This window comes from Neoarius graeffei, chromosome 2, assembly GCF_027579695.1.
Source record: "Neoarius graeffei isolate fNeoGra1 chromosome 2, fNeoGra1.pri, whole genome shotgun sequence".
In the NCBI taxonomy this organism is placed as follows: Eukaryota; Metazoa; Chordata; class Actinopteri; order Siluriformes; family Ariidae; genus Neoarius; species Neoarius graeffei.
The window spans coordinates 85,528,570-85,556,206 of NC_083570.1; the positions used below are offsets into that span (position 1 = coordinate 85,528,570).

Here is a 27,637-nt window from a genome sequence, read left to right on the forward strand (position 1 = left end):
GCAAGCCAGACTAAATGTGAATATTTAGTCTGGCCTCGATCCGTAGACATTTCCGAAGCGGGTAGGAGGAACAACCCACTGTCTTTCAAACTGTCTCTGTGCGTATAGGCCAATGCTCTGACCAATCAGCGCAACAGTGACTGTGACGTAGTCAGAGCGACAGAAAGCAGTGGGGGAGACCTTGAAATAAATAATTTTTCAAAATGCGTATTAATTAATAAACATGTTCTAGATATTAAGAAGTTTGGAGATAATGACCACAAGTTTGGAGTCTGTACCACATACATAACATACAGTCATTTTTTTTCCCCAAGTGTTTTTCAAGGGTTTGCTTAAACTGTTTTTGAGAGTTTTTATTTAGTGGTGTTTGGTGAAATAATTTCCCTTAAATTTAAAATAATGGGAAAATAAGAAACAATCAAAAAGTAATGTTTCAAAGCTGTTTATTAATTCTTCGTACTGCACAAACTAGCCCCATCCTTTTGGCTACGAGCGGAGCTAGCTGGTAGATCAGACTTTTGCCATAGCCGGTCGGCAAAACAGCGAAAACGTCCTTCTTGAAAAGGAATGAGCGGAGAGCCTCTTCCTGCTCATGTTTCAACGAAAACTCCAAGTCTAATTCTTCTAAAACTGATTCCAAAGCGGAGTCAAATGCGCGCTGTTCACTAGCTGTAGCCATCTTTCCTGCTGCGCTTTCTCCAGCGTCACGCAGCTTTGTCGTCACTCCTGCAAAAGCCCGCCCAAAGAATCCAAACAAAAACCTTGCGTTGTGATTGGCGGGCACGATTTGATGCCTGGAGTGTTTTTGTTTACATGGTGCAAGGCTAAACCTTACCTAAATTCACCAAAACCTTACCTAATCTTCCATTTATATTTGGTGTTTTTCTTTGCTGCTGCTGTGAGTCCTGGCTGATTTTCAATGAATGTCTTGAACTCAGTACAGGACAACTGAAAGTTTAGCCTGACTTGAAGCTCAGCCTTCACCATTGCAACAGAGAGTCTGTTTCTTTTATCAGTCCAAGCCGGTTCCAGGCTCGCACCAACTCTCTGCTGGGCCAGAGGAAAGAACCGCTTACGTCAGCGGGGGGGCGGAGTTGTTAAGACCAACAACAATAACAAGACCATGAAAGATCGGCATTTTTAAGCGCCGAGAAGCAGCAGCTGTACAAACGCGAAGTCATCCATTATTATTATTATTGTTGTTGTTGTTACTGCTGCTTCTTCCGTGTTTTTGCTTTGATATTCGCGCCAAGGTTTATGTAAACGTAGCGCCGTAACTGACTTATACAGCGACGTAATGACGTATTCAGCGACGTGATGACGTGGCTCCGCTTAGTGGCGCTTAGCACGGGCGAGCTATGGAAAAGCAAACTGGTTCTCAGCTGGCTCGCAAGTTGAAATACACGTTTTGCCCATCATGTACAAAACACCGGGACATTCAGTGTCCTGGATTTTTATTTTTTTTTCCGGGACAGACCATGACAATCAGGAAAAACCGGGACAGGTGGCAACACTAGTGTCAGCCCTGTGATGACCAGGCGACTTGTCCAGGGTGTACCCCGCCTTTCGCCCGTAGTCAGCTGGGATAGGCTCCAGCTTGCCTGCGACCCTGTAGAAGGATAAAGCAGCTAGAGATAATGAGATGAGATGAGATGAGTTATTTGTAATTAGATGTCTATTTGCCAAACTTCTTTTTTGTACTGGCAGCAATAATAGCTCACTTATCGGCCGCTAGATGGCAGTGTTAAAAAACGTACCCACGTGTGTGTGCAGTGTTTAGAGGTTAGAGTTGAAAGTGCATGAACTTGGCAGCGTGTTTCTGTTGTTATGCTCCATATGCATGGTTTTCCTGTCATAGTGTAAACAGACCAAAGGTATTTAATGTTTATGATAGTATTTTAGCTATTTATAGCGATACTTGGTAGGATATTACTTTTCATTTTGTGCTAATAAAACTAAGTAGCTCTTTAAATGCCCAGGCTGACCAGCACAGCTAGCATGAAAGGATAGTTACATGTGTGTGTTAGTGTTAAATGCTGAATGTTTCTTGTTGTTCACAGAAATGAGGAACCTAAAGCTGCTGAAATGTGTGTGCATGTCGGAGCTGCAGAGTCCAGGCTCTCCTCAGTGTGTTTCTGTGAGGATAGATACAGACACCATGCTAATCGCCTCTCACTTCTCCATCACAGAGTTGGAGCCCCGGACAGGCCAGGTAAGAGCACCCAAACTCCGCCCTGCTGCCTGCAGAACGCATTAGTTTTGCTATTTTACATATTTAATGTCAAATAAGGATCTCAAGTGCACTCCTAAACCCTCACTGCTGTTGAGTTGAGTTTTATTTATACACAGCTTTCAGTAGAGTAGAGTAGATTAGAAGAAGAAACCTTTATTTGTCACATGCACACTTCAAGCACAGTGAAATTCATCCTCTGCATTTAACCCATCTGAAGCAGTGAACACACGCACACACCCAGAGCAGTGGGCAGCCACACCAGAGCGCCTGGGGAGCAGTCAGGGGTTCGGTACCTCGCTCAAGGGCACCTCAGTCCAAGGCCGCCCCACGTCAACCTAACTGCATGTCTTTGGACTGTGGGGGAAACCGGAGCACCCGGAGGAAACCCACGCAGACACGGGGAGAACATGCAAACTCCACACAGAAAGGCCCTCACCGGCCGCTGGGTTCGAACCCGGAACCTTCTTGCTGTGAGGCGACTGTGCTAACCACTACACCACCGTGCCGCCCGGATTAGATAGCACTTTATTGATCCCTTTGGGAGGGTTCCCTCAGGGAAATGAAGATTCCAGCAGCATCATTACAGGATGAATAGAAAATAGAGAAAAAAAACTTCTAGATAAATTAAATTAAGTATTTACATATACAAATATAAAAAGAATAAGATATGGGGAAGAGAGGAAGGGGGGGAAAGGGGCCAGCAGGAGAGGTATTGCACTTTATATTGCACATTGTCCGGTATTGCTTTTTGTCAGGCTAGGCTACTGCTCCTTCCTGTCCTCTGTCCTCCTGTCCCCCCCAGAGAGGAGTTGTACAGTCTGATGGCGTGAGGGACAAAGGAGTTTTTGAGTCTGTTCGTCCTGCACTTGGGAAGGAGCATTCTGTCACTGAACAGGCTCCTCTGGTTGCTGATGACGGTGTGCAGAGGGTGACTGGCATCGTCCATGATGTTCAGTAGTTTATCCATAGTCCTCTTCTCTGCCACCGTCACCATAGAGTCCAGCTTCATGCCGACCACAGAGCCGGCCCGCCTGATCAGTTTGTCCAGCCTGGATGTGCTGCCCCCCCCCCAGCACACCACGGTGTAAAACAGGACACTGGTGACCGCAGACTGATAGAACATCCACAGGAGTTTCCTGCAGATGTTAAAGGACCGCAGCCTCCTCAGGAAGTATAGCCTGCTCTGTCCCTTCCTGTATAAGTGATTGGTGTTCCAAATCCAGTCCAGCTTGCTGTCCAGCTAAAGACACAAATGAAGACACTCCATTGTCCCAGTGCAGCTTTAGATTTTTTTTTTTAATGAATAACTAGATAAATATTACGCTTGTTATTTTTAAATCATACAATAAAGTGTTTACTGGAGCCATGGAGCTCTTCCATTTCAAGTAAGTAGTCAAACCAACTTCCAGGTCCTTGGATACATCTGCCGTTCGACCTTTGGTCTATCCTCTTGCACCCAGAGAGGCAGGCAGACTTGATGGATCGATACCTTATTGGCTGAGGGCTGCTCAACTTGGGCGGGCGGTAACTGATCAGTGGAGCGCGATGACTCCTCCCACTGTCGAAGAAAGCCCCTGGTGTCTCCTCTTTCGTCAATTCAAGGGGGCTTAGAACCGGTAGACTGCCTTCTTCCGCGTTGATCGCTCATGATGCGTCCATCATGAGCGTTAAGTGTCCTCTTCACCCACCAACTTGCTGCTATGCCTGGCCGACGGGTATGGAGAAAGTGTTGTGCCCGGGTTTCACTTTCCTCCTCTCGGTCGTGTTGAATGTTTCCAAGGAAAGACAAGGTCGATACATTCGGAGTTTCAGCAGGACTGCAGGGGATGCCAGTCATGAGCATCGCATGCGTGGTGACTGCCTAATGGGTCCGTCCCACCGGATTTTTCATTTGGGGTTCACTCCCCTAACCTTTGCCTAAAGAGACATGACCTACAAGGCAGCAGGTGGGTTTGATTTCGGAGCCGCCTTCTCCTGGCCTTTACCTCTGATAGCATACCCTACAAGGCAGCAGGGGGCTGATTAGTGAGTGCTAGGGCATGTCCACTCACCGGTGGGCCTGTACACTGCACCTCTGGGGCTCAGACCTGCTCCAGAGATCCCTCACAGTTCAGCGTTACCCATGGTGTGCCAACTAGGAGGCACTGTGAGAGTCCTGGTGTGGTAGCCGTAAAACCATCAGGAGAGGGCTTACGCACATGGCCCCTCTTTTCTCTCGTGGAGCTAGATGGTGGCTGCAGCTGGAAGTGGAATGACAAGCACACACGCACGCAGCTACAACGCTACAGCGCACACACACCCTGTGCATAAGCACCACACCACTCAAACCAGCTAATGACTAAAATAACTGAATAATAAATATAATAAGTTTTTGATAGTGGTGGGTTGTAGTTTCCTTACCACTATAACTAGGGTTGTGGGGTTTTAGACCACAGGGTGTACTCTGCGAAAGGCGGGGTACACCCTGGACAAGTCGCCAGGTCGTCACAGGGCTGACACGTAGACACAGACAACCATTCACACTCACATTCACACCTACGCTCAATTTAGAGTCACCAGTTAACCTAACCTGCATGTCTTTGGACTGTGGGGGAAACCGGAGCACCCGGAGGAAACCCACGCGGACACGGGGAGAACATGCAAACTCCGCACAGAAAGGCCCTCGCCGGCCACGGGGCTCGGACCTTCTTGCTGTGAGGTGACAGCGCTAACCACTACTCCACCGTGCCGCCCTGTGTGATAACTGTAAAATGAAACAGAAATTGAAAGTTGGACTCCTGGGGGATTATTTCCCCACACCTGTGAGGAATCGGGTCTCCTGTAAAAAAAAAAGTTTACTTGAAAACTGTTGCACTTTTATCATTGGATTTGATGCCAGTTAATTTGTAATTTTGTGTGTGTGTGTGTGTGTGTGTGTGTGTGTTTGTTCTATTACATTGTTGTTAAAGTTACATTCTTTATCCCATATAATTTAAAATTCTTCTTTTGGCTGCTCCTGATTAGGGGTCGCCACAGTGGATCTTTCATCTCCATTGCTCCCCGTCTTCCACATCCTTCTCTACCACACCTGCCACTTTCATGTCCTCTCTCACCATATCCATGTATCTCCTCTTTGGCCTTTCTCGTTTTCGTTTGCCTGGCAGCTCCATCCTCAACATTCTCCTTCCCACATGCTCTGCATCTCTTCTCAGGATGTGCCCATACCATCTCAGTCTCATCTCTCTTAGCTTAATTCCCAAGCTCTCCACATGTGCTGTCCCTCTGATGTGCTCGTTCCTTATCCTGTCCAACCTCTCATCGCAAACCTTAAAGGAACAGTCCACTGTACTTCCATAATGAAATATGCTCTTATCTGAATTGAGACGAGCTGCTCCGTACCTGTCCGAGCTTTGCGCGACCTCCCAGTCAGTCAGACGCAGTCAGACGCGCTGTCACTCCTGTTAGCAATGTAGCTAGGCTCAGTATGGCCAATGGTATTTTTTGGGGCTGTAGTTAGATGCGACCAAACTCTTCCGCGTTTTTCCTGTTTACATAGGTTTATATGACCAGTGACATGAAACAAAGTTCAGTTACACAAATTGAAACATAGCGATTTTCTATGCTATGGAAAGTGCGCACTATAATGACAGGCGTACTAACACCTTCTGCGCGCTTCGGCAGCGCATTGATATCTGAGCTCCGTATCAATGCGCTGCCGAAGCGCGCAGAAGGTGTTAGTACGCCTGTCATTATAGTGCGGACTTTCCATAGCATAGAAAATCGCTACGTTTCAATTTGTGTAACTGAACTTTGTTTCATGTCACTGGTCATATAAACCTATGTAAACAGGAAAAACGCGGAAGAGTTTGGTCGCATCTAACTACAGCCCCAAAAAATACCATTGGCCATACTGAGCCTAGCTACATTGCTAACAGGAGTGACAGCGCGTCTGACTGACTGGGAGGTCACACAAAGCTCGGACAGGTACAGAGCAGCTCGTCTCAATTCAGATAAGAGCATATTTCATTATGGAAGTACGGTGGACTGTTCCTTTAACATCCTCAACTCCACCACCTCCAACTTTGCCTCCTGTCTCTTCGTTAAGGGTACGGTCTCCAATCCATACATCACAGCTGGTCTCACTACTATCTTATACACTTTCACTTTTGTCTTTCACTTTTGCTGGGACTTTCCTATCGCAAATGACTCCGGAAATCCTTCTCCAACTGCTCCACCCTGCCTGCACTCGTTTTCTCACCTCACTATCACAGCCCCCATTTTCCTGCACAGTTGACCCCGGGTACTTGAATCCCATATAATTTAAAATAAAAAATAAAAAAAGTGTGGGGCCTAATCATCCCCCTGCCCTAAATAGAAAAAAAAAATCACTGACTTCTCTGGCTAGGTTTTATGGACCCCACCTTGAAAAAGACTGACCCTGGAGATGCAGAACTATTTCTTTCACACCAGGCTTGTAATACTCAAGTCCAGGACTCAGACTCGAGTCCGAATTGCACCCTAATTTTAAGGACTTGTGACTTGAGCACTGATGACTTGGACTCAGACTCCTGCATTAACTGTGTTCGGACTAGTAAATTGGAAACGAGGACTGATTTTTTTTTCTTCATTTTTTGTAACATGCCATAATAATTTGGCATAAGATATTTATCGTATTTATATCTACATTAACTTTTATACTAATTTCGTGCAAGAGAGTGCACATTCACCTGTTCATGTGTCATGTTCAGGAACAAACTAACGTTAATGGTGCTAAAATGCCTGGAGAGAAGCCGCTAGGATTGTCCGCTTGCTTATACAGACTTCTCGTGCAGTGGGAAAAAATGCACTGCTGTGTCTTCCATATGTAGAAGACTGTCGAGGAGATGACGGGGACGACCTCCAACTTCAGTCATCATTTGGTCCGACTCTACCCAGAGAAGGAAGTGACACGCTATGTTCATTGCTCTGTTGATAGCGGGGCTTGCTTGCTGAGCGATGAACTAGCTAGTGTTAACCCTCTCTCATGTTGTTTGCCCTGTTGATAGCGGGGCTTGTCAAGTCAAGTTTATTTGTTTTGCGCTTTTAACAATAAACATTGTCGCAAAGCAGCTTTACAGAATTTGAATGACTTAAAACATGAGCTAATTTTATCCCTAATCTATCCCCAATGAACAAGCCTGCGGCAACGGTGGCGAGGGAAAACTCCCTCAGACGACATGAGGAAGAAACCTCGAGAGGAACCAGACTCAAAAGGGAACCCATCCTCATATGGGCAACAGCAGACAGCATGACTATAATATTAACAGTTTTAACATGAAGACAGTTTCGTTGATGTTATAAACTCTTCATTGATGGAAACTTGAGTGCAAAACTGTTCATGATAACTGCAGTCCTAAAGTTAGCAAGTCAACTGTAGTCCTCAGCCATAAAAGCATTACTGTAAGAGTCCAGAGCGTCCTCCAGGTATAACCCTCAACTGTCCTCATGGGGCCATCTTCCACAGGAGCGGTGCGATAAAACTCCAACCAGACACAGGGCACCAGGATGGATCAAGCAGGTCCGAGGGGCAGAAGAGGCCAGCATCTCAATCTCAGGACCAACATGTAACTCAGAGGGACAGACTGGGGGGGGGGAGAGAAAGAAAACACATGTTAGGTATGCCCTAAAAATGACAAGTATTAAATCTGTGTGGTGTCGGACTCGACTCGGATCAGTAGTGGACTCGACTCGATTTTCTTTAATAACTCAGACTTGAACACTGGGGACTCGAGACTGGACTCGGACTCGAGGTTTAGTGACTCGACTACAACACTGTTTCACACACAGGCCACATTCTGCCTCGTTCACTTTGTGTCCAGCAGTGTCCGTATTTAACACTGCTACTTGTTTACATTGCAATTTTATTCCTAGGCAACTGTTTTTTTTTTCCCCAGACCAATGTTGTCCTAAATTTTCAGTTTTCAAAACCCACTGGATTTATCAGTTAACTTTCAGGTTTAATATATTTAATCCTGCTTGACAGTAACCTTTGAGGACCAGCCGCTGGCTCTGCTGTTTTATTATACACTACCGTTCAAAAGTTTGGGGTCACTTTGAAATGTCCTTATTTTTGAAAGAAAAGCACTGTTCTTTTCAATGAAGATCACTTTAAACTAATCAGAAATCCACTCTAGACATTGCTAATGTGGTAAATGACTATTCTAGCTGCAAATGTGTGGTTTTTGGTGCAATATCTCCATAGGTGTATAGAGGCCCATTTCCAGCAACTCTCACTCCAGTGTTCTAATGGTACAATGTGTTTGCTCATTGCCTCAGAAGGCTAATGGATGATTAGAAAACCCTTGTACAATCATGTTAGCACAGCTGAAAACAGTTGAGCTCTTTAGAGAAGCTATAAAACTGACCTTCCTTTGAGCAGATTGAGTTTCTGGAGCATCACATTTGTGGGGTCGATTAAATGCTCAAAATGGCCAGAAAAATGTCTTGACTATATTTTCTATTCATTTTACAAATAAAAGTGTGACTTTTCATGGAAAACACAAAATTGTCTGGGTGACCCCAAACTTTTGAACGGTAGTGTAGAAACTTTGTGAAGTTTATTTTCCTGTCTTTAGGTAGTGAATGAAGTGTCTCTAACCATGGAGAACTACCTCCCAGAGGATGGCAGTGGTGTTATTGTGGGTATTCAGGATCTACCTGATCAGGAATCTGTTTGTGTGGCCACTGCGCAGGGAGATGTCATTCTGTGGAACCTTAACACTAATCAGGTATTTATACAGTCAGCTTGATCCCTGTTTACCTTACCATAGTTTTTTTTAAATAATAATAAAAACTCATGACGTTGCATTTTATAAATGAATGGCCTTTAAATTTAGATTTGGTTAAATGCTTCTCAATCTGCATACTTGCCAACCCGCCCGATTTCAGCGGGAGGCTCCTGATTTTAGCCTCCGCCTCCCGATCGTATTTGTTAAAAACTAGATAATCTCCCGGTTTGGGGAAATCCCTACCGCCAAGTTAAAAATACTCCCGATTATGTCCAATCAGAATCGTATATGAGACACTGCTGGCGTCAACTGATTTTTAACCAATCAACGAACAGAACAACAGTCACTTGCGTAATGTAGGATTCACCCAGGCTGTCCGACATTTTTTACAAGCAGTCATTCATCATGGCCACTAAACCCAATACCAAACGGCAAAAATATGAATGCAAATCCCAGGTTGCATGGGAGAATGAATTTCCATGGATAAGCAAATGTTCGACCAGCCAGTTACACATTTTAAGGTAAAGATACCTTAAATCAGAATATAATGGACATTCGAGTGTGAAATTAAACTAGTCTTCCATACCATTTCAGTACAACTTCTAAAGTGTTTAGTGAAATTTTGCATGACAGAATTTGTTTGGTGAGTGGATTTGAATAGCGTGGTCGTGTCTTAGTGCGATTTTGAATTTATGTTTGAAAGTTTGAAGTGAAAGTTTACAAGTGAATTATCTGGAAAGTGATTGATTTTGATCGAGTTTTGAGGTTTTAAGTGAAAGATTACTCGTGAGTGTATTTTGGTCGTACTAAAATTTTGCATTCGAGTGAATTTCTTTGTGGAGTATATTCTGATAGTATGGTAGTATTTATAGTGCCATTTTTAATTTTTGTTTGAAAACTTTCAGTCAAAGTTTGCAAATGAGCAAATTCCTTTGATTCATTCCGACAGGATTTTGATAGGATTTCTAGCGCTTTTTAAAAATTCTGTCGGAAAGTGTTTCGTGAGAGAGAAGATGCAGTATTTATTTAATTGAGTTGTTACTATTTTGGTTAAATCTTATTTAATTTAATTTGTGATATTATAGTTCTCTGTATTTTTACATGAGCTTACAGAAGGAAAACACATTTGATGCAATCCAATAATACTTTCATTCACTGTGACTATTTTAAGAAATGATAAACATTCTTCTAAAGCATCACTTGTGTTATTTTCTGTGGGTCTCTGTATGGATACAGTATTCAGGCAGGAGATTTTTCAGCTCAAAATCTGATTTAAGACTTCCCTTTCATTGTTGTTATATTAAAATTCAAGACGAGTATTACAACCCCGATTCCAAAAAAGTTGGGACAAAGTACAAATTGTAAATAAAAATGGAATGCAATAATTTACAAATCTCAAAAACTTATATTGTATTCGCAATAGAACATAGACAACATATCAAATGTCGAAAGTGAGACATTTTGAAATTTCATACCAAATATTGGCTCATTTGAAATTTCATGACAGCAACACATCTCAAAAAAGTTGGGACAGGGGCAATAAGAGGCTGGAAAAGTTAAAGGTACAAAAAAGGAGCAGCTGGAGGACCAAATTGCCACTTATTAGGTCAATTGGCAATAGGTCATTAACATGACTGGGTATAAAAAGAGCATCTTGGAGTGGCAGCGGCTCTCAGAAGTAAAGATGGGAAGAGGATCACCAATCCCCCTAATTCTGCACCGACAAATAGTGGAGCAATATCAGAAAGGAGTTCGACAGTGTAAAATTGCAAAGAGTTTGAACATATCATCATCTACAGTGCATAATATCATCAAAAGATTCAGAGAATCTGGAAGAATCTCTGTGCGTAAGGGTCAAGGCCGGAAAACCATACTGGGTGCCCGTGATCTTCGGGCCCTTAGACGGCACTGCATCACATACAGGCATGCTTCTGTATTGGAAATCACAAAATGGGCTCAGGAATATTTCCAGAGAACATTATCTGTGAACACAATTCACCGTGCCATCCGCCGTTGCCAGCTAAAACTCTGTAGTTCAAAGAAGAAGCCGTATCTAAACACGTTCCAGAAGCGCAGACGTCTTCTCTGGGCCAAGGCTCATTTAAAATGGACTGTGGCAAAGTGGAAAACTGTTCTGTGGTCAGACGAATAAAAACTTGAAGTTCTTTATGGAAATCAGGGGCGCCGTGTCATTCGGACTAAAGAGGAGAAGGACGACCCAAGTTGTTATCAGCGCTCCGTTCAGAAGCCTGCATCTCTGATGGTATGGGGTTGCATTAGTGCGTGTGGCATGGGCAGCTTACACATCTGGAAAGACACCATCAACGCTGAAAGGTATATCCAGGTTCTAGAGCAACATATGCTCCCATCCAGACGACGTCTCTTTCAGGGAAGACCTTGCATTTTCCAACATGACAATGCCAAACCACATACTGCATCAATTACAGCGTCATGGCTGCATAGAAGAAGGGTCCGGGTACTGAACTGGCCAGCCTGCAGTCCAGATCTTTCACCCATAGAAAACATTTGGCGCATCATAAAACGGGAGATACGACAAAAGAGACCTAAGACAGTTGAGCAACTAGAATCCTACATTAGACAAGAATGGGTTAACATTCCTATCCCTAAACTTGAGCAACTTGTCTCCTCAGTCCCCAGACGTTTACAGACTGTTGTAAAGAGAAAAGGGGATGTCTCACAGTGGGAAACATGGCCTTGTCCCAACTTTTTTGAGATGTGTTGTTGTCATGAAATTTAAAATCACCTAATTTTTCTCTTTAAATGATACATTTTCTCAGTTTAAACATTTGATATGTCATCTATGTTCTATTCTGAATAAAATATGGAATTTTGAAACTTCCACATCATTGCATTCCGTTTTTATTTACAATTTGTCCTTTGTCCCAACTTTTTTGAAATTGGGGTTGTATTTCAGATTTTTCACTCTGAGCTCTCTCATGTCTGATACATGAATCCCATAACCTATAGTAACTGATAGAACAATATCAACAATTCAAAAACTCTTTAATTGTATAAATTTCAAGTGGTTTGCAATTAATTGGGATCCACTGTTTTTATCATTTCAACCGCGCATCATAGCCTCGTCCAATTGAAAATGTCATTCACGCACTTTTCTCCCCCATGAGAATTTTGAAAAGTTGGCAAGTATGAATCTGACGACTTTTTTTTTTTTAAAGATATTTGACGGTACATCACGCTAGATAATGTGTAGTCACTCACACACTGCAAGTGCGAGCATTAAACTGAGGCCAGCATCGATATGGAGAAATGTAGTTAAACCAAAACTGGCTGGAGAACGGCATGTACTCTCTCTTATTAAGGACTAAAACACAATGGCGCTTGCTCTTGTAGGGAAATAGCCAACAATGGGTGGTGTGATGCAGGCCGAAGTAAGGCGTATGATGATTTTTTTTTTCTTTGTAAAAGAATGAAACATCATACTTTTTATCTTTTTGTATTGTTTATAGTTATGTTAAATGTCGAGGAACATCCGTGAAACAAGTTAGTTCCTATGATTACTAGCCTCTCTTTTATTCTCTTTCTTCTTAATAAGAATAAGAACAAGAGTGCTCTGAGAGCACAATATCCCCCGCTGCAATATATTGCAAACAAAATTGCAGTATGCGTATTACCGTCATATAACAATGCCTTTTGCTAGGTTTCGTGAAATTCCTCCAAAAAACTGTGAGAAGAGATTTCAGAAGGTGAGAACCCTTTCTGGGACGGACTTCGCCACGACATAATCCCCCTTTGGGCCTTTCGGCCAGCGGGGGATAAAAATTCAACAGTCAAGTCAAATCGATTTTCATAAATGTTACAAAGCTTCACCGTAGCGTGTGTGTTTTTTTTTTTTGTTTGTTTTTTTTTTTAAATCCCCTGCTGGTTGAAAGGCCTGAAGGGGGATTATGTCGTGGTGAAGTCCGTCCATCAGTCCGTCCCGGAAAGGGTTCTCACCTATTGAAATCAACTCCTCTCACAATTTTCGGAGGAATTTCACGAAACTTGGCAAAAGGCTTTGTTTATAGGACAGTAGTACGCATATTGTAGTGGGGGGATATTGTGCTCTCAGAGCACTCTTGCGTTTTTTTTTTTTCCCCCTCAAAGAAATCCATTTATTATTAGGTGCAAATTTTGGTGAGTGTTTGCCCTGCATAAGCTGACCAATCAGATCTGAGAACTCACCAGCACTGTGCTGTAAGTGATAGTTTATAGTTTTACTGGCTCTAGAATACATCCAAATGAGCACATTTCCATACATGCAAGTTATATTGAAGCATTTCTGGGTTAAATTAGGATTTACATCACATAGAAAATCACATCAAACAAGTCGTAAACAGATGTTAATTTAACATTACCTGTAGACATCCTGCTTCTGTTTCATCAGTAAAATGTTTGTGTGTTTGGTAGCTGGAGTGTGTAGGAAGTGTGGATAGTGGACTCACTGCCATGAGTTGGAGTCCAGACCAGGAGCTGGCGACGTTCTGCACAGGTCTGTCTCTGAGCGACGCTTATATCAGCACTGTAATGGATTAGTTATGTAGGCTGCTGTGATTTTTCTTTCTTTCTTCTCTTTAGGTCAGGAGACAATCATCTTGATGACTAAAGACTTCGAGCCTATAACTGAGGTGGCCATTCACCAGGATGAGTTTGGAGAAGGTGAGACTTTCACATGTTCAGAGCTTAGAGAAATGACCAGACTTTTCTTTGTGTTAAGATAACTGATTGCCTTTAATGTGCTACTTAATCCGTTGTGTTTGTGCATCAGGTAAATTCATTACCGTAGGTTGGGGTAAGAAGGAGACGCAGTTTCACGGCTCAGAGGGGAAGCAAGCGGCACAGAGGAAAGCAGCAGTAAGACATCATTATCTACTATTATTTATTAAACATTAGGCATCAATTGGTGGTGGTTTCACGAGTCAGTCCCTGTGTCCGAAATCACTCACTCATTCACTCCTCCCTACTCACTATTTAAGGAATTCTATATAGAGGACTATATAGTCAGCTCATTTGATAAAATGGGGAAAAAAACCCACTTTCGGACACTACTCCACCACGCCGTTATTTACGTCATTACTGACACACAATTAAAAAATGCCAGATCAGTTGGCTGGTGGGTTTTCAAAATAATAAATACACGCATTTTTTTTTTTCGCGGTGCGGTTTTCATCAAATCCTGCGCTCTGATTGGCTGGCGAGAGGGTACGGACCCCAGTTATGGACCCCGGTTACGGACCTCTGGCGACTCACTCGTTCACAACAACAACAAACATAGTAGCAATTTTTGTCAACATTTATTTTCGCATTTCTCAGGAGAATAGCATTAATTTTACAGCATGGATAGCGATAACGACAGTGTTCACAGCGAAAGCGAGTTTTACTACTAGACTGGTACCAAAATCCAGAATTGTGACACCCAAAGGCATTTTTGAGACAAAGTCGGCAAACAGTCTTATTTTGTCAATTTGTGTGTGCCGAATTCAAATCTGCAATATGCCGAGCTCTATCTGACCTCTGTTGACCTCTAGAGGGCATTGAACTTTGGGCCTGTAAACGTCTCAGCTGAACCCAGTTTCTCAGCTTTCTAAGGAATGAAATGTACTAAAATGATTAATGAAGTTAGCAAATGGCCTTGTTTGTTAAATGTTTGGGTGCTGAATTTATTTTTCATTTGTAAAACGACATATGACCTCTGATAACCTCAAGGTCATTAAACTTGGCCTATAGGCCTATGCATTTAACGGCATTTTTAAACGGACTTTACTCCCCCAAAAAGAATATGAACAGACAAAAAACAAATAGAAAGGAACAAATACAACATTAAATGCCAGTCCATGTACATGTGACTTACTTTTCACAATGAGAATGCCTAGGCGATCACCTTACATAACATTGCATTACATTTAGCGGTTATTGTTTATACAAAGCTACTGAAAAAAGGACAGATTCAGCAGCATACAAAATGTGGGGGCATACAGGGTATACAGGTTAATCAGGGTTAGTATATATGAGAGTTTTTTTCTTTGTTTGTTTTTTTTGTTTTGTTTTAAACGGGGTAAAGCCTTTACAAAAAACAAACAACAAAGAAAAAAACTTTAACTCCTTAAATAAGCACTTTTTTGAATTTTGGTACCAGTCTATACCCTGAGGAAGAAGAAATAAAAGAAAACATTTCAGGAGAAAGCTAAAAACCTGTAACTGTTGCTAACGCCAAGCAAAAACATGGCTGAATCCTGAATGACTCAGTTTTGTATAAATAGGGGACTACATAGGCGGCAAAATGTAGTTGTTTTCCTGCCATGGGAGTGCACTTGTATACCGAGGAGGAAGCAATTTGCATTACAGCCGTGAATGAGGATTCAAAATAGCATTAATTTTACTGCATGGATAGCGATAACGACAGTCTTCACAGCGAAAGCGAGTTTTACTACCCTGAGGAGGAAGAAATAAAATAAAACTTTCAGGAAAAAGCTAAAAACCTCTAACTTGCTAACGCCGCGCAAAAACATGGCTGAATCCTGAATGACTCAATTTTATATAAATAGAGGACTACATAGGTGGGAAAATGTAGTTTTTTTTCCTGCCATGGAAGTGCACTTGTATACCGAGGAGGAAGCCATTTGCATTACAGCCGTGAATGAGGATTCAAAATGGCGTCTCGGCTCAGTTTTCCCTTTCGGGCGCTCTCGTTTTCTGTTAGAATTTGGTAAAGAAAAAAGTAAATATATTATTTACCAGTTTAAGGTCGGTCCATATGGTGAAATGCCGTGACCTCGGCCTTGAATGCTGACCTCGGCCCAGAGACCCAAGACCGGTATTTCACGATACGGACCTCCCAGCTGGTAAATAACATATGTATTTTTATGATAAATACATATGATACTGAGCGTATTTCCCACATTAATAAATACAAAGTACTTTGAGTCAGCTGTATCTTTCAGTTCTTTTAAATCAAGGCTGAATATTTTCTTCTTTGTCGCTGCCTTTTATCAAATCAAATTTGAGGCTTTTGATTAATTCCTCGCTCTGCGCTCTAACTTTTATTCTTGTATTTTTTCTATTCTCTTACTATTTTTAATTGTACTTGAATGTCCGTTTATAATGTGTTTCTTCCTCCGTCCATTCACTCCAACACACTTTTTTTTTTTCTTTCAGTGCGACAGCAATGCATGATGGTACAAAATGGTCCCTTGGTTAGTGAGCATCGGTTGTACACTACTTTTCATGATGCATTGTGGGATACTTTGAGTGCAGTATATAGGGTGTAATAATTCTCACGATAAATTTGGACAGCACTACAAAATGGCGAACTCACGATATGGTCCACTATATAGTGAGTAGTGAGTGATTTCGGACACAGGGAGTGTCTTTTGAATATTTTTCCTCCACATGCATTTCCTACATATGTAAAATGCATGTGTATTCCTCGTATCAGTTTGTTCATGTAGACTAGAATATTCTTTAAAAAAAAAATCTCAGTCACTTAGAAAATTATGAAACATCCTATGGCTGAACAATTTCTTAAAGCTAATAATTTATTTTAGACTACAGTGGTGCTTGAAAGTTTGTGAACCCTTGAGAATTGTCTATATTTCTGCATAAATATGACCGAAAACAACATCAGATTTTCACACAAGTCCTAAAAGTAGATAAAGAGAACCCAGTTAAACAAAGAGACAAAAACATTATACTTGGTCATTTATTTATTGAGGAAAATGATCCAATATTACATATCTGTGAGTGGCAAAAGTATGTGAACCTTTGCTTTCAGTATCTGGTGTGGCCCCCTTGTGCAGCAATAACTGCAACTAAACGTTTCCGGTAACTGTTGATCAGTCCTGCACACCGGCTTGGAGGAATTTTAGCCCATTCCTCCGTACAGAACACCTTCAACTCTGGGATGTTGGTGGGTTTCCTCACATGAACTGCTCGCTTCAGGTCCTTCCACAACATTTCGATTGGATTAAGGTCAGGACTTTGACTTGGCCATTCCAAAACATTCACTTTATTCTTCTTTAACCATTCTTTGGTAGAACGACTTGTGTGCTTAGGGTCGTTGTCTTGCTGCATGACCCACCTTCTCTTGAGATTCAGTTCATGGACAGATGTCCTGACATTTTCCTTTAGAATTTGCTGCTATAATTCAGAATTCATTGTTCCATCAATGATGGCAAGCCGTCCTGGCCCAGATGCAGCAAAACAGGCTCAAACCATGATACTACCACCACCATGTTTCACAGATGGGATAAGGTTTTTTTGCTGGAATGCAGTGTCTTCCTTTCTCCAAACAGAACGCTTCTCATTTAAACCAAAAAGTTCTATTTTGGTCTCATCCGTCCAGAAAACATTTTTCCAATAGGCTTCTGGCTTGTCCACGTGATCTTTAGCAAACTGCAGATGAGCAGCAATGTTCTTTTTGGAGAGCAGTGGCTTTCTCCTTGCAACCCTGCCATGCACACCATTGTTGTTTAGTGTTCTCCTGATGGTGGACTCATGAACATTAACATTAGCCAATGTGAGAGAGGCCTTCAGTTGCTTAGAAGTTACCCTGGGGTCCTTTGTGACCTCGCCGACTATTACACGCCTTGCTCTTGGAATGATCTTTGTTGGTCGACCACTCCTGGGGAGGGTAACAATGGTCTTGAGTTTCTTCCATTTGTACACAATCTATCTGACTGTGGATTGGTGGAGTCCAAACTCTTTAGAGATGGTTTTGTAACCTTTTCCAGCCTGATGAGCATCAACAACGCTTTTTCTGAGGTCCTCAGAAATCTCCTTTGTTCGTGCCATGATACACTTCCACAAACGTGTTGTGAAGATCAGACTTTGATAGATCCCTGTTCTTTAAATAAAACAGGGTGCCCACTCACACCTGATTGTCATCCCTGTGTTGATTGAAAACACCTGACTCTAATTTCACCTTCAAATTAACTGCTAATCCTAGAGGTTCACATACTTTTGCCACTGACAGACATGTAATATTGGATCATTTTCCTCAATAAATAAATGAGCAAGTATATTATTTTTGTCTCATTTTTTATCTGGGTTCTCTTTATCTACTTTTAGGACTTGTGTGAAAATCTGATGATGTTTTAGGTCATATTTATGCAGAAATATAGAAAATTCTAAAGAGTTCACAAACTTTCAAGCACCACTGTACAGTATGACTTCACTGCAGTGTGACACTGATACATTGCTGTACTAATACAAATCACTGATACTGTATAAATCACTGTATGCTATGGATTTGTAACTGCAATATAATTGGAGTAGCGCTTCCATGTACATCACTTACAGTATGTCGCATCTTTATATACATTTTGTCTATGGTTCACATAAACATTAGAAATCTAAACTTACCCTTTACAAAATGATCTGCACGTACTCGCACATATTTGTAGCTAGTCTCTTTTATGTCCAAACTGTTCAGATTTGCAAGCCACTGTCTCGGTCATCTACGGGTTAGATCTTCCATTTGGGGTCTTTCTCACATTTTAACAGTGGGTAAACTAAACTATCTGACTCCAGCCTTAGCAGAATTGTTCAAGCAGCCGATAACTGCGCAAATTTGCAGCATTTCGGATTAAGGTACTTGTTGCTACGCATGTGTTATTCCACAAAGGTGGAATACATGTTTAGGGTCATTATCTTGCTGAAAGACCCAGTGACGACCCATCTTCAGCTTTCGGGCAGAGGCCACCAGATTTTGATTTAAAATGTCCTGGTATTTCAAAGAGTTCATGATGCCATGCACCCTAACAAGGTTCCCAGGGCCTTTGGAAGAGAAACAGGTCCACAGCGTCACCGATCCTCCCCCATACTTCACAGTGGGCATGAGGTGCTTTTCCGCATACTCATCTTTTGTGATGTATTAGAGTGTTTGTTGCCAAAAAGCTCTATTTTGGTCTCATCTGACCAAAGCACACGGTCCCAGTTGAAGTCCCAGTACCGCTTAGCGAACTGCAGACGTTTAAGTTTATAAGTGAGAAAAGTCTTTTTCCGTGCATGCCTCCCAAACAGCTTGTTGGCATGTAGATAGCACCTGATGGTTGTTATGGAGACTTTGTGATCCCAAGATGCTACTCTTTGATGCAATTCTCTAACAGTGAGCTTTGGAGAACTTTGTACTTCTCTTCCCATCCTCCTCACTGTGCGTGGTGGCAAGATAAACTTGCATCCTCGTCCAGGCTTGTTTGCCACTGTTCCAGTTGTTTTAAACTTCTTGATGATTCCTCTGACTGTAGATACGGGCCAGTGTAGGCGAGTGGCTATTTTCTTGTAGCCGTTGCCTGACTTATGAAGGTCGACACACATCTGCCTTGCTTGAATGGTGTGTTCTCTTGTCTTTCCCATGTTGAAGAGTGGATAAGAGAAATAGGCCTCTGTGTCACATCATATTTATACCCCAGGGAAACAGGATGTGATGAATTACTAATTAAAGGTTCCTAGATACTCTCATCAACTTTATAAACTACAGTAGAAATGACAGAAATGCTTCAATTACATTTATTTTCTAGGAATTATGGGTGCCAATAATTGTGGAACAGGTGATTTTATGAAAAATAATTATTTCTTAATCAGGGATTTTTTTTTTTTTAATTCACTTGAGTTAAGGGTTACATTTTTCTACAATTTTCAGTGAGAGATTATGCTTCTGCAATAAAAATTGAATTTATTTTAAGGCTTTTAACACATCTTAACCAGGGGTGCCAATAATTGTGGAGTGCACTGTGTGTGTGTGTATGTATATGTATATATGTGTAAAAATTATTACAACTACAACTTTCTGCTGCATGTCCTATAAGGAAGTGCAGCCTGCAGTGCCGTGGGATGACCGCATACCAAGGATCACATGGAGAGGCGATGGGCAGCTCTTTGCAGTCGGTGCCATCTGTCCACAGACAGGCAGGTCTCTTATTAATTAATAACCATCTGTGGAGAAATTGATAACCTAGAACAAGCACATTGTGTCTGGGCTGCTTATTTTTTTATTCATCGTTGCCTGATAGGTCATTAGGTTTAACTGCCAGAAAAAGAAACTACTGCTCCTTTATGACTTTAGCAAAACAAACTTTCTTTTGGTGTGTTGCTATGTTTAAACCTAATGCACTATGCAGTGATGTGCACACCATGAGACTGTAACTATAGCTCCTGCTTCTGAATCCTGCAGAATACTGCATGGCACACATCAGCCAAGGCAAATTAATTAGCAGGCAGGATTGATGGATGATTATTTCAGAAGCAGGAGCACACAACTCTCATATTACTCTCCTGTTAGCACAACACACGGTCAGCTCACAGTTAATCACATCGACTGAAGGGACTTGAACAATATCTTTTACATGCATTGTGAGGACAGAACACAAACGCTCATAGCCAAAACATTAGTCACTTGCTGACTTTTTTTTAATGTTCTACATTAGAACTTTTGTTAAAAATGGGGGGGCGTTGTGGCTCAGGTGGATAAGGCGCCATACCATAAATCCGGGGACCCGGGTTCGATTCCGGCCCGAGGTCATTTCCCGATCCCTCCCCGTCTCTCTCTCTCCCGCTCATTTCCTATCTCTACACTGTCCTATCCAATAATAAAGGTGAAAAAAGCCCAAAAAATATCTTAAAAAAAAGAACTTTTGTTAAAACAAGGTAAGTCGTATACGTTAACCTTTCCTTTAGATTGTATCAATGTACTTAACTAACTCACCATATGTTATATGGACACGAATGTTTTACTGGGAAATACACCACACGTATTTTTCATACGAGCTACATCCGGGACATGGATAACCAAAACTGTGATATAAATCGCTCTCTGTCACTCGTGAGGAAATCGATTAATTGTTTTGATAAATTTGCGTACCTTTTTGTTTGTGAATGTGTCTGTATAATAAAAGAAAATAACATGTTGGCTTGAGGATATGAAGTTTTATTTTTTTGTTGAAAAACTCGCATTTTTCGTATTAAATGCATCGTGGATCTGAGTGAGATATTTAAATAATATTGGCTGGCATTAAGTGGTATATCAGATACTGAATAAGTCGAAGACGAGTTCAATATCATGCTAGCTGAATGGAATATATCTGATAGACCACAAAAAAAGCCTATTATTATTATACATTCAATGGAACAATTAGATTTTACAAAAAGTTAAGAACAGGGGGGTTATAAAATCTTCCGTATTTAATGAAGCAAACCTGGCAGCCATGTTTGTTTACAAATCGTCACAGTCGCTCGTTAGTGCGGAAGTTTTACGTGCAATAGACCCTTCCCACTGACGTCACCGGAAACCGGAAGTAAACAGACCCTGCGCCATATTGGAAGACCAACAAACTCGTGATCAGGGGGAAATAACGGCAGTGCGCGGAATTTAAACCCACAAGGCACTTGATTCATCATAAACCTACAATGGTAAACTTTTGTGCTGTGTTAGGGTGTTCCAACAAAGCTGATGGGAAAGGTGAAAAGAAGTCGTTCTTCAGAATACCAGCTGTGATTGAGACACAAGGGGAGCAAACTAAGGAGCTTTCTGCCGGGAGACAGAGAATAAGTGCATTACTGAGTGTCTGTGAGCAAAGGAGATCCTGAACGTTGCAACCTCCCTATTGGCTGTTTATTGGCTGTTTGTAAAAATGTATCAATTGTTGCCCTTCATCGCGGGCTCGAGAGACGAGACCTGACGAGTTCGTTAGTTCGTTGGTAGCAGAACAAAATGTCTGGACACAAATCGGGTTTTCAGAAAAGGAAAGAAAATAAACACAGAGTCGAAAATACAAAAAAGGAGGCAGAAAATGCAAAACGAGTTTTAAGGTAGGACAAATGGTTACTTTTCTGAGGCAGCCCGCCGTGGCTGCAGGCTTTCAGTTGTCATTGAATGGTTACTTTTCTGAGGCAGCCCGCCGTGGCTGCCTGCAGGCTTATTTATTATAGCCCATTTAGTTAAAATAGTTGATCTAAAATGTTTATAGTTATAGTTATGTGATGGTTGTCCTCAGTGTTCGAACTATGCCGATATTTTCAGGGGGTCCCTTTTTTTCCCTGGGGGGTGCTTGCGCTTGTCTCGGAGCGCAGATCTCCAAACACACGAGAAGCCTATCTTACGCACATATCACGCGGACTCCACACCTCCACACACGCATCGCGTCTGAAGTCATAACTCATCAGGGGAAATCGTGTCCGCATTGGCATGTTCAAAAAACAACCTCGCGTCAACAATGATACCACACGCAAGAAAAAAAACAGTCAGGCTACTCAACAACCAACCTGGCAGCAGCAGTCGTTGTCATATCGGTTTATTTTATCTTTGATGTAAACACAACACTTCGGATATGCAAATGCTTCCCGTTACACACGATTGCTGTCAATAAACATCATTTTACCAATATTTTAGAGACCATCCAACATTTCCTAAATCATGTTTTCAAGGGATCTCATGTCTGTTTCAGGGGATCTCGGATCCCCCGAGTACCCCCGTAGTTCGAACACTGGTTGTCCTGATTTAGACTGGTGTGTTTTTTTTGCGCGATGTTGCACCCGGGTCCAGATTAGGGCAGAACCGGCCCAGGCTACATTTCAGGTGTAGTTTGTTTTATGTATGTATGTACTTGCATAGATGTGTACTTGGTCTTTCAATATGGCGACTACCGAAATCTCGCGGCGCGGTGACGTCATGCGGTAGCCCTCTATAAGTATCTTATGGCGTTTTCAATTCACTGTGACAGTGTACCGTGGGTGCTTCCGGTGAACGAAACTGCTTCTGCGCATGCACAACAGAAAACTTTCTCATCGAATATTCACATCAGCTCCGACATGTGACGTCATGTTGTCTTGACAAGTATGCAATATCGTAAACCATATCAAACGCTCGTTCTCCATTGGGTCGAGTGACGTAATACATGTAGAATAAGCGATATGCTAACAATATCGCATGCTATCAAACCAATTCAATGAAACCTGCTAGATAGAAGGGAACATAATACATGTTTTTATTCCATTGAAAAAGTGTCCTGTATGTATAATAATCACCGATATTTATTTCACTCCGATGACGTCACTCCCAGTGTTTTCCCACTGACTCGACACGCATGGTCAAAATGGCGAATCGGTTCAGAATTAAAATTCTTTTGATTAACTTGCGTGATTTTTTTTTTTTTTGGTGGATGTGTCTATATAATATAAAGAACATTACATGGTGGCACGAGGATATGAAGTTTATCTTCTTGTGTTGAAAATATTTTTACTCGTTCACTTCGGTCACTCATGAATATGTTCACCACTCAAACTTCATATCTTCGCATAACCGTGTAATATCTTCTATATATCATGTTAGCTTTCACCTTTTAACCTAGTCTGCTTCCAGGCAACCAAAATATGGGACTGGGCAGTACACCGGAGCTTTTACTTGCCTGAGGTCTAGCTAATGATTTCTGGTTTGTGTTTTTGTGTTGTTTCAGGGGCTAGAAAAGTCAGAGTGTGGAATAGAGAGTGTGTCCTGCAGGCCACTAGTGAAGTTATCAATGGCCTTGAAGAAGCTCTGTGCTGGAAGTAAGAGCTTCTGAAATAATCACTCTGCTGTATTGATGTCTTTCTCCTAATAACTGAACCTCTTAGATTTTCAGACCAGATTTATCACTCATGCAGCTAAACTCAAACTTCCTATTAGTTTTATGGTAGTTTCTGAATCATTTGTAATAGTGAATACTAAACCGCACGCTCTGAAATGGATAACTTAATAGTCCAAAACTGGCACTTTTGTATTAGCAACTTAAACCTGTTGGTCTATAGTTTTAATATCAAGCCTAATATTCCTGTGTGTGCTTCAGACCTTCAGGTAGCCTGATAGCCTGCACCCAGCGGCTCCCAAACAAATACAGTGTTGTGTTTATGGAAAAGAATGGCCTGCTGCATGGAGACTTTACTCTGCCCTTTGCCAAGGACCAGGTTAAGGTGGGCCATGATTCATCAGTACACTGTAGAGCAGCGTTTCTCAACCTTTTTTCAGTCACGGCACCCTTCAGAAGTATGCAAATTCTCAAGGCACCCCATATAAAATATACGCAGTCACGCTGACCATACGCTGACCCCGGCAGTGACGTTGTGACATGGGAAAGGGGGCCGTGAGACAAATTTTGATGATGCATGAGGCGGCGATGATCTGCGTTAGTGTAACTATCGTTTTTTGGAATTTTAATTCATCTCATCTCATTATCTCTAGCCGCTTTATCCTGTTCTACAGGGTCGCAGGCAAGCTGGAGCCTATCCCAGCTGACTACGGGCGAAAGGCGGGGTACACCCTGGACAAGTCGCCAGGTCATCACAGGGCTGACACATAGACACAGACAACCATTCACACTCACATTCACACCTACGGTCAATTTAGAGTCACCAGTTAACCTAACCTGCATGTCTTTGGACTGTGGGGGAAACCGGAGCACCCGGAGGAAACCCACGCGGACACGGGGAGAACATGCAAACTCCACACAGAAAGGCCCTCGCCGGCCACGGGGCTCGAACCCAGGACCTTCTTGCTGTGAGGCGACAGCGCTAACCACTACACCACCGTGCCACCCGGAATTTTAATTCATTTTATTTATTTCAATGTTAGAATATATAATTTTTTGACGGCACCCCGGTTGAGAGAGGCTGCTGTAGAATACACACAGTCTGGGCTTTGGACAAATAGTGGCTGGGGTTTTATTATTTTTTATTGTTTTGTTTTTTAAATCCCCCGCTGGCTGAAAGGCCTGAAAGGGGATTATGTTGTGGCGATGCCCGTCCATCCATCCCGGGAAGGGTGCTCACCTTCTGAAATCAACTCCTCTCACAATTTTTGGAGGAATTTCATGAAACTTGGCAGGATTCTTTGTTATATGTCGTTAATACGCATATTGTAATTTCGTTCAATTCGGCCACATTTTACCAGAGTTACAGCCCTTGATTAACAAAATTATACTTTGACAATTTCATGAGAGTGTGTTTTCCTTCCGAAATCAACTCCTCTCACAATTTTTGGAGGAAATTCACGAAACTTGACACGAGGCATCTTTTTAAACACATCTGTCATTAGTACGCATATTGTAATTTCGTTCAGTTCAGTCACATTTTACCAGAGTTATGGCGTAGTTGCTAGCAGGGGATATTGTGCTCTCTGAGCACTCTTTATTTATTTAGTTAGTTATTTAATGTGTGTGTTAATGTATGCAAGTGTGTATCGTGTGTTTTAGGTGAAGGAGTTGCTTTGGAACAGTGACTCCACTGTGCTGGCTGTTTGGCTTGAGGATCTGAGCCCAGGACTGAACAGCAACCCCAACACATACAGTTAACATTTTTCTTCTGTTTAATTATCTAGTTACACTAACCTTTCCACCATCACGTTCTGTTTCATTAATCACTAACTTTGTTTGTTTGTTTGTTTGTTTGTAGTTCAGCTATGGACGGTAGGGAATTACCACTGGTATCTGAAACAGAGTCTGCATTTTGGAAGTGAGCCCTCAAAGGCTCCAGTCTGTGTGTGTTGGGACCCTGTGAAGCCACTCCACCTCCGCCTGCTGACTCATGACTGGAGCTGTTACACATATGACTGGGGCTGGAGCACAGATCGTAGCCAAGGATATGATTCACATGATCATGCCAATGTGGCAGTGATTGATGGAGGTGAGAGCTGCCACTGGTTGTTCATATGCGTGGACTGAGATGCTCTGTTCCAAGGTGGGGTCAAAGAATTTCAAATTTGAACACGCTTTTTTGAACATTTTGGCAAAGTTCACCTCACTACTTCTTTTAACATATCTGTTTAGAGGAAGGAGTAAAATTCGGCGTCTATGGCACACATGCTCTCCTGGTGTCTGTTACCCCTTTTCCACCAAATCAGTTCCAGGGCTGGTTCAGGGCCAGTGCTGGTGCTGGTTCACAACTCGTTCAACTTGCGAGCCAGCTGAGAACCAGTTTGCTTTTCCATAGCTCGCGGTGCTAAGGGAAGCCACGTCATTACGTCGTTGTATATGTCATTACGTCGCTGTATACGTCAGTTACGTCGCTACGTTTGCATAAACCTTGGCGCGAATATTGAAGCAAAAACAACACGGAAGAAGCAGTAGCAGCAACAACAATAATAATAATGGATGACTTCGCGTTTGTACAGCTGCTGCTTCTCGTCGCTTAAAAATGGCGATCTTTCGCGGTCTTGTTATTGTTGTTGGTCTTAACAACCCCCCCCCCCCCCCCCCCCCCCCCCCCCCCCCGCTGACGTAAGCGGTTCTTTCCTCTGGCCCAGCAGAGTGTTGGTGCTAGCCTGGAACCGGTTTTTCTGGCCCCAGAGTCAGTTCTTTGTCAGTGGAAACAGAAAACCCGGTTCCAAACTAAGCACTGGCCCCGAACCAGCCCTGGAACTGCTTTGGTGGAAAAGGGGCATGTGTAGGTCTCCACCGGGTGCTCTAGTTTCCTCCCACTGTTCAAACACATGCAGATTAGGTAAAATACCCAGGCACTGGGGCTGCACAAGCCAGTGCATACGTAGTGCTAGTCCCAAGCCCGGATAGATTGGGGAGGGTTGCGTCAGGAAGGGCATCTGGTGTAAAAACTATGCCAAATCAAATATGCAGCTCATGATGATTCACTGTAGCGACCCCTAATGAGAGTAGCTGAAAAAAGACGACGGCGACCGGTGTTCAGCCAGTCAGGTGAAAGAGGTGTCTCTTACACGGTCATTCAGGTGTCTTCGCTAATTTGCCAACTTGGATGGTTGGTTGGTTGGTTTGTATTTATTAATTTATTTGTTTGTTTTTGGTGTAAGAAGCTAGCGGTTTGTGCTGTACTGACTCCGCAGAGGTTCATTGCTATTACTGTTCCAATGGTATTTAATAATAGGAAAAATAAAATCTCAAACATAAGTGCAGAGATGTCGAGAAGTGCCGGCGACTGGCTGTTTTCTCCACCTACACAGACGGTCTGCGTCGGCTACTCGATCCCAGAAGAAAAAAAAACATTCAAACGATTTTTATATCGTCTCCGCTGCCCATAATCTGCTGCAAATCAAATTATTCCACCATGAAATTGTCTTTGATTCAAGTCTAGCATGACCGGAAGCGATGCTATTATTTGTTGATCGATTCTCGCACTCTGATTGGCTGAGCCGGACCACGTTGTAGCATATGTAGTTATGTTACACCATGTAGTTGTGTTACAGAGCCAGGCAGCGTACTACAGAGGGGAACTGAGAAAGCCAAGCACGCGCAGACATCTGGAAGGAAATTTCATATAGGTTTTGCAAGTATTTTACAGGGAAATGGTTAGTAATGCATTAGCTGAGAATACATCAGAAGGCATGTAAATTTAAAAATTTTCTGGGAGGGTGGAGCATGCCTCCTAGCATTAGTACGCCTCCGACATGCCGCAGTGGCTTTACCACCACAAATTCCAGAGCCACTTTTTTTTTTTACTTTTTTTGGCCAGCTACTTCAGATTTTCTGGAGAACCCTGATAAGTAATAATAATAATAATCAGTTAAATTTATATAGTGCCTTTCTCATACCCAAGGTCGCTTTACAACTATAAGGAAAGGGGGGGGAAGAAAAAAAAGTCCACCAAATAAAGGTCAGGATGTCATTCCAATGGTGTAGCAGCCACAGTCCCACCAAAAGGCGTATGA

At 42.3% G+C, this 27,637-nt stretch overlaps 1 protein-coding gene across 4 annotated transcripts in view; it reads left to right on the forward strand.

Moving 5' to 3' along the window:
• elp1 (elongator acetyltransferase complex subunit 1) overlaps positions 1-27,637 on the forward strand; it is an 86,027-nt gene that overhangs the window by 14,315 nt on the left and 44,075 nt on the right. For 3 of the 4 annotated variants that reach the window (XM_060915111.1, XM_060915112.1, XM_060915113.1), the window contains 10 exons: positions 2,061-2,212; positions 8,827-8,979; positions 13,408-13,489; positions 13,576-13,656; positions 13,766-13,851; positions 19,803-19,902; positions 23,445-23,535; positions 23,814-23,937; positions 25,215-25,308; positions 25,414-25,644. In XM_060915111.1, coding sequence (XP_060771094.1) covers positions 2,063-2,212; positions 8,827-8,979; positions 13,408-13,489; positions 13,576-13,656; positions 13,766-13,851; positions 19,803-19,902; positions 23,445-23,535; positions 23,814-23,937; positions 25,215-25,308; positions 25,414-25,644 — 1,192 coding nt within the window. In that variant the 5' untranslated portion in view covers positions 2,061-2,062. Of the gene's footprint in view, positions 1-1,386; positions 1,875-2,060; positions 2,213-8,826; positions 8,980-13,407; positions 13,490-13,575; positions 13,657-13,765; positions 13,852-19,802; positions 19,903-23,444; positions 23,536-23,813; positions 23,938-25,214; positions 25,309-25,413; positions 25,645-27,637 lie in introns of those variants that run through there. The other variant, XM_060915110.1, reaches the window with a different exon arrangement.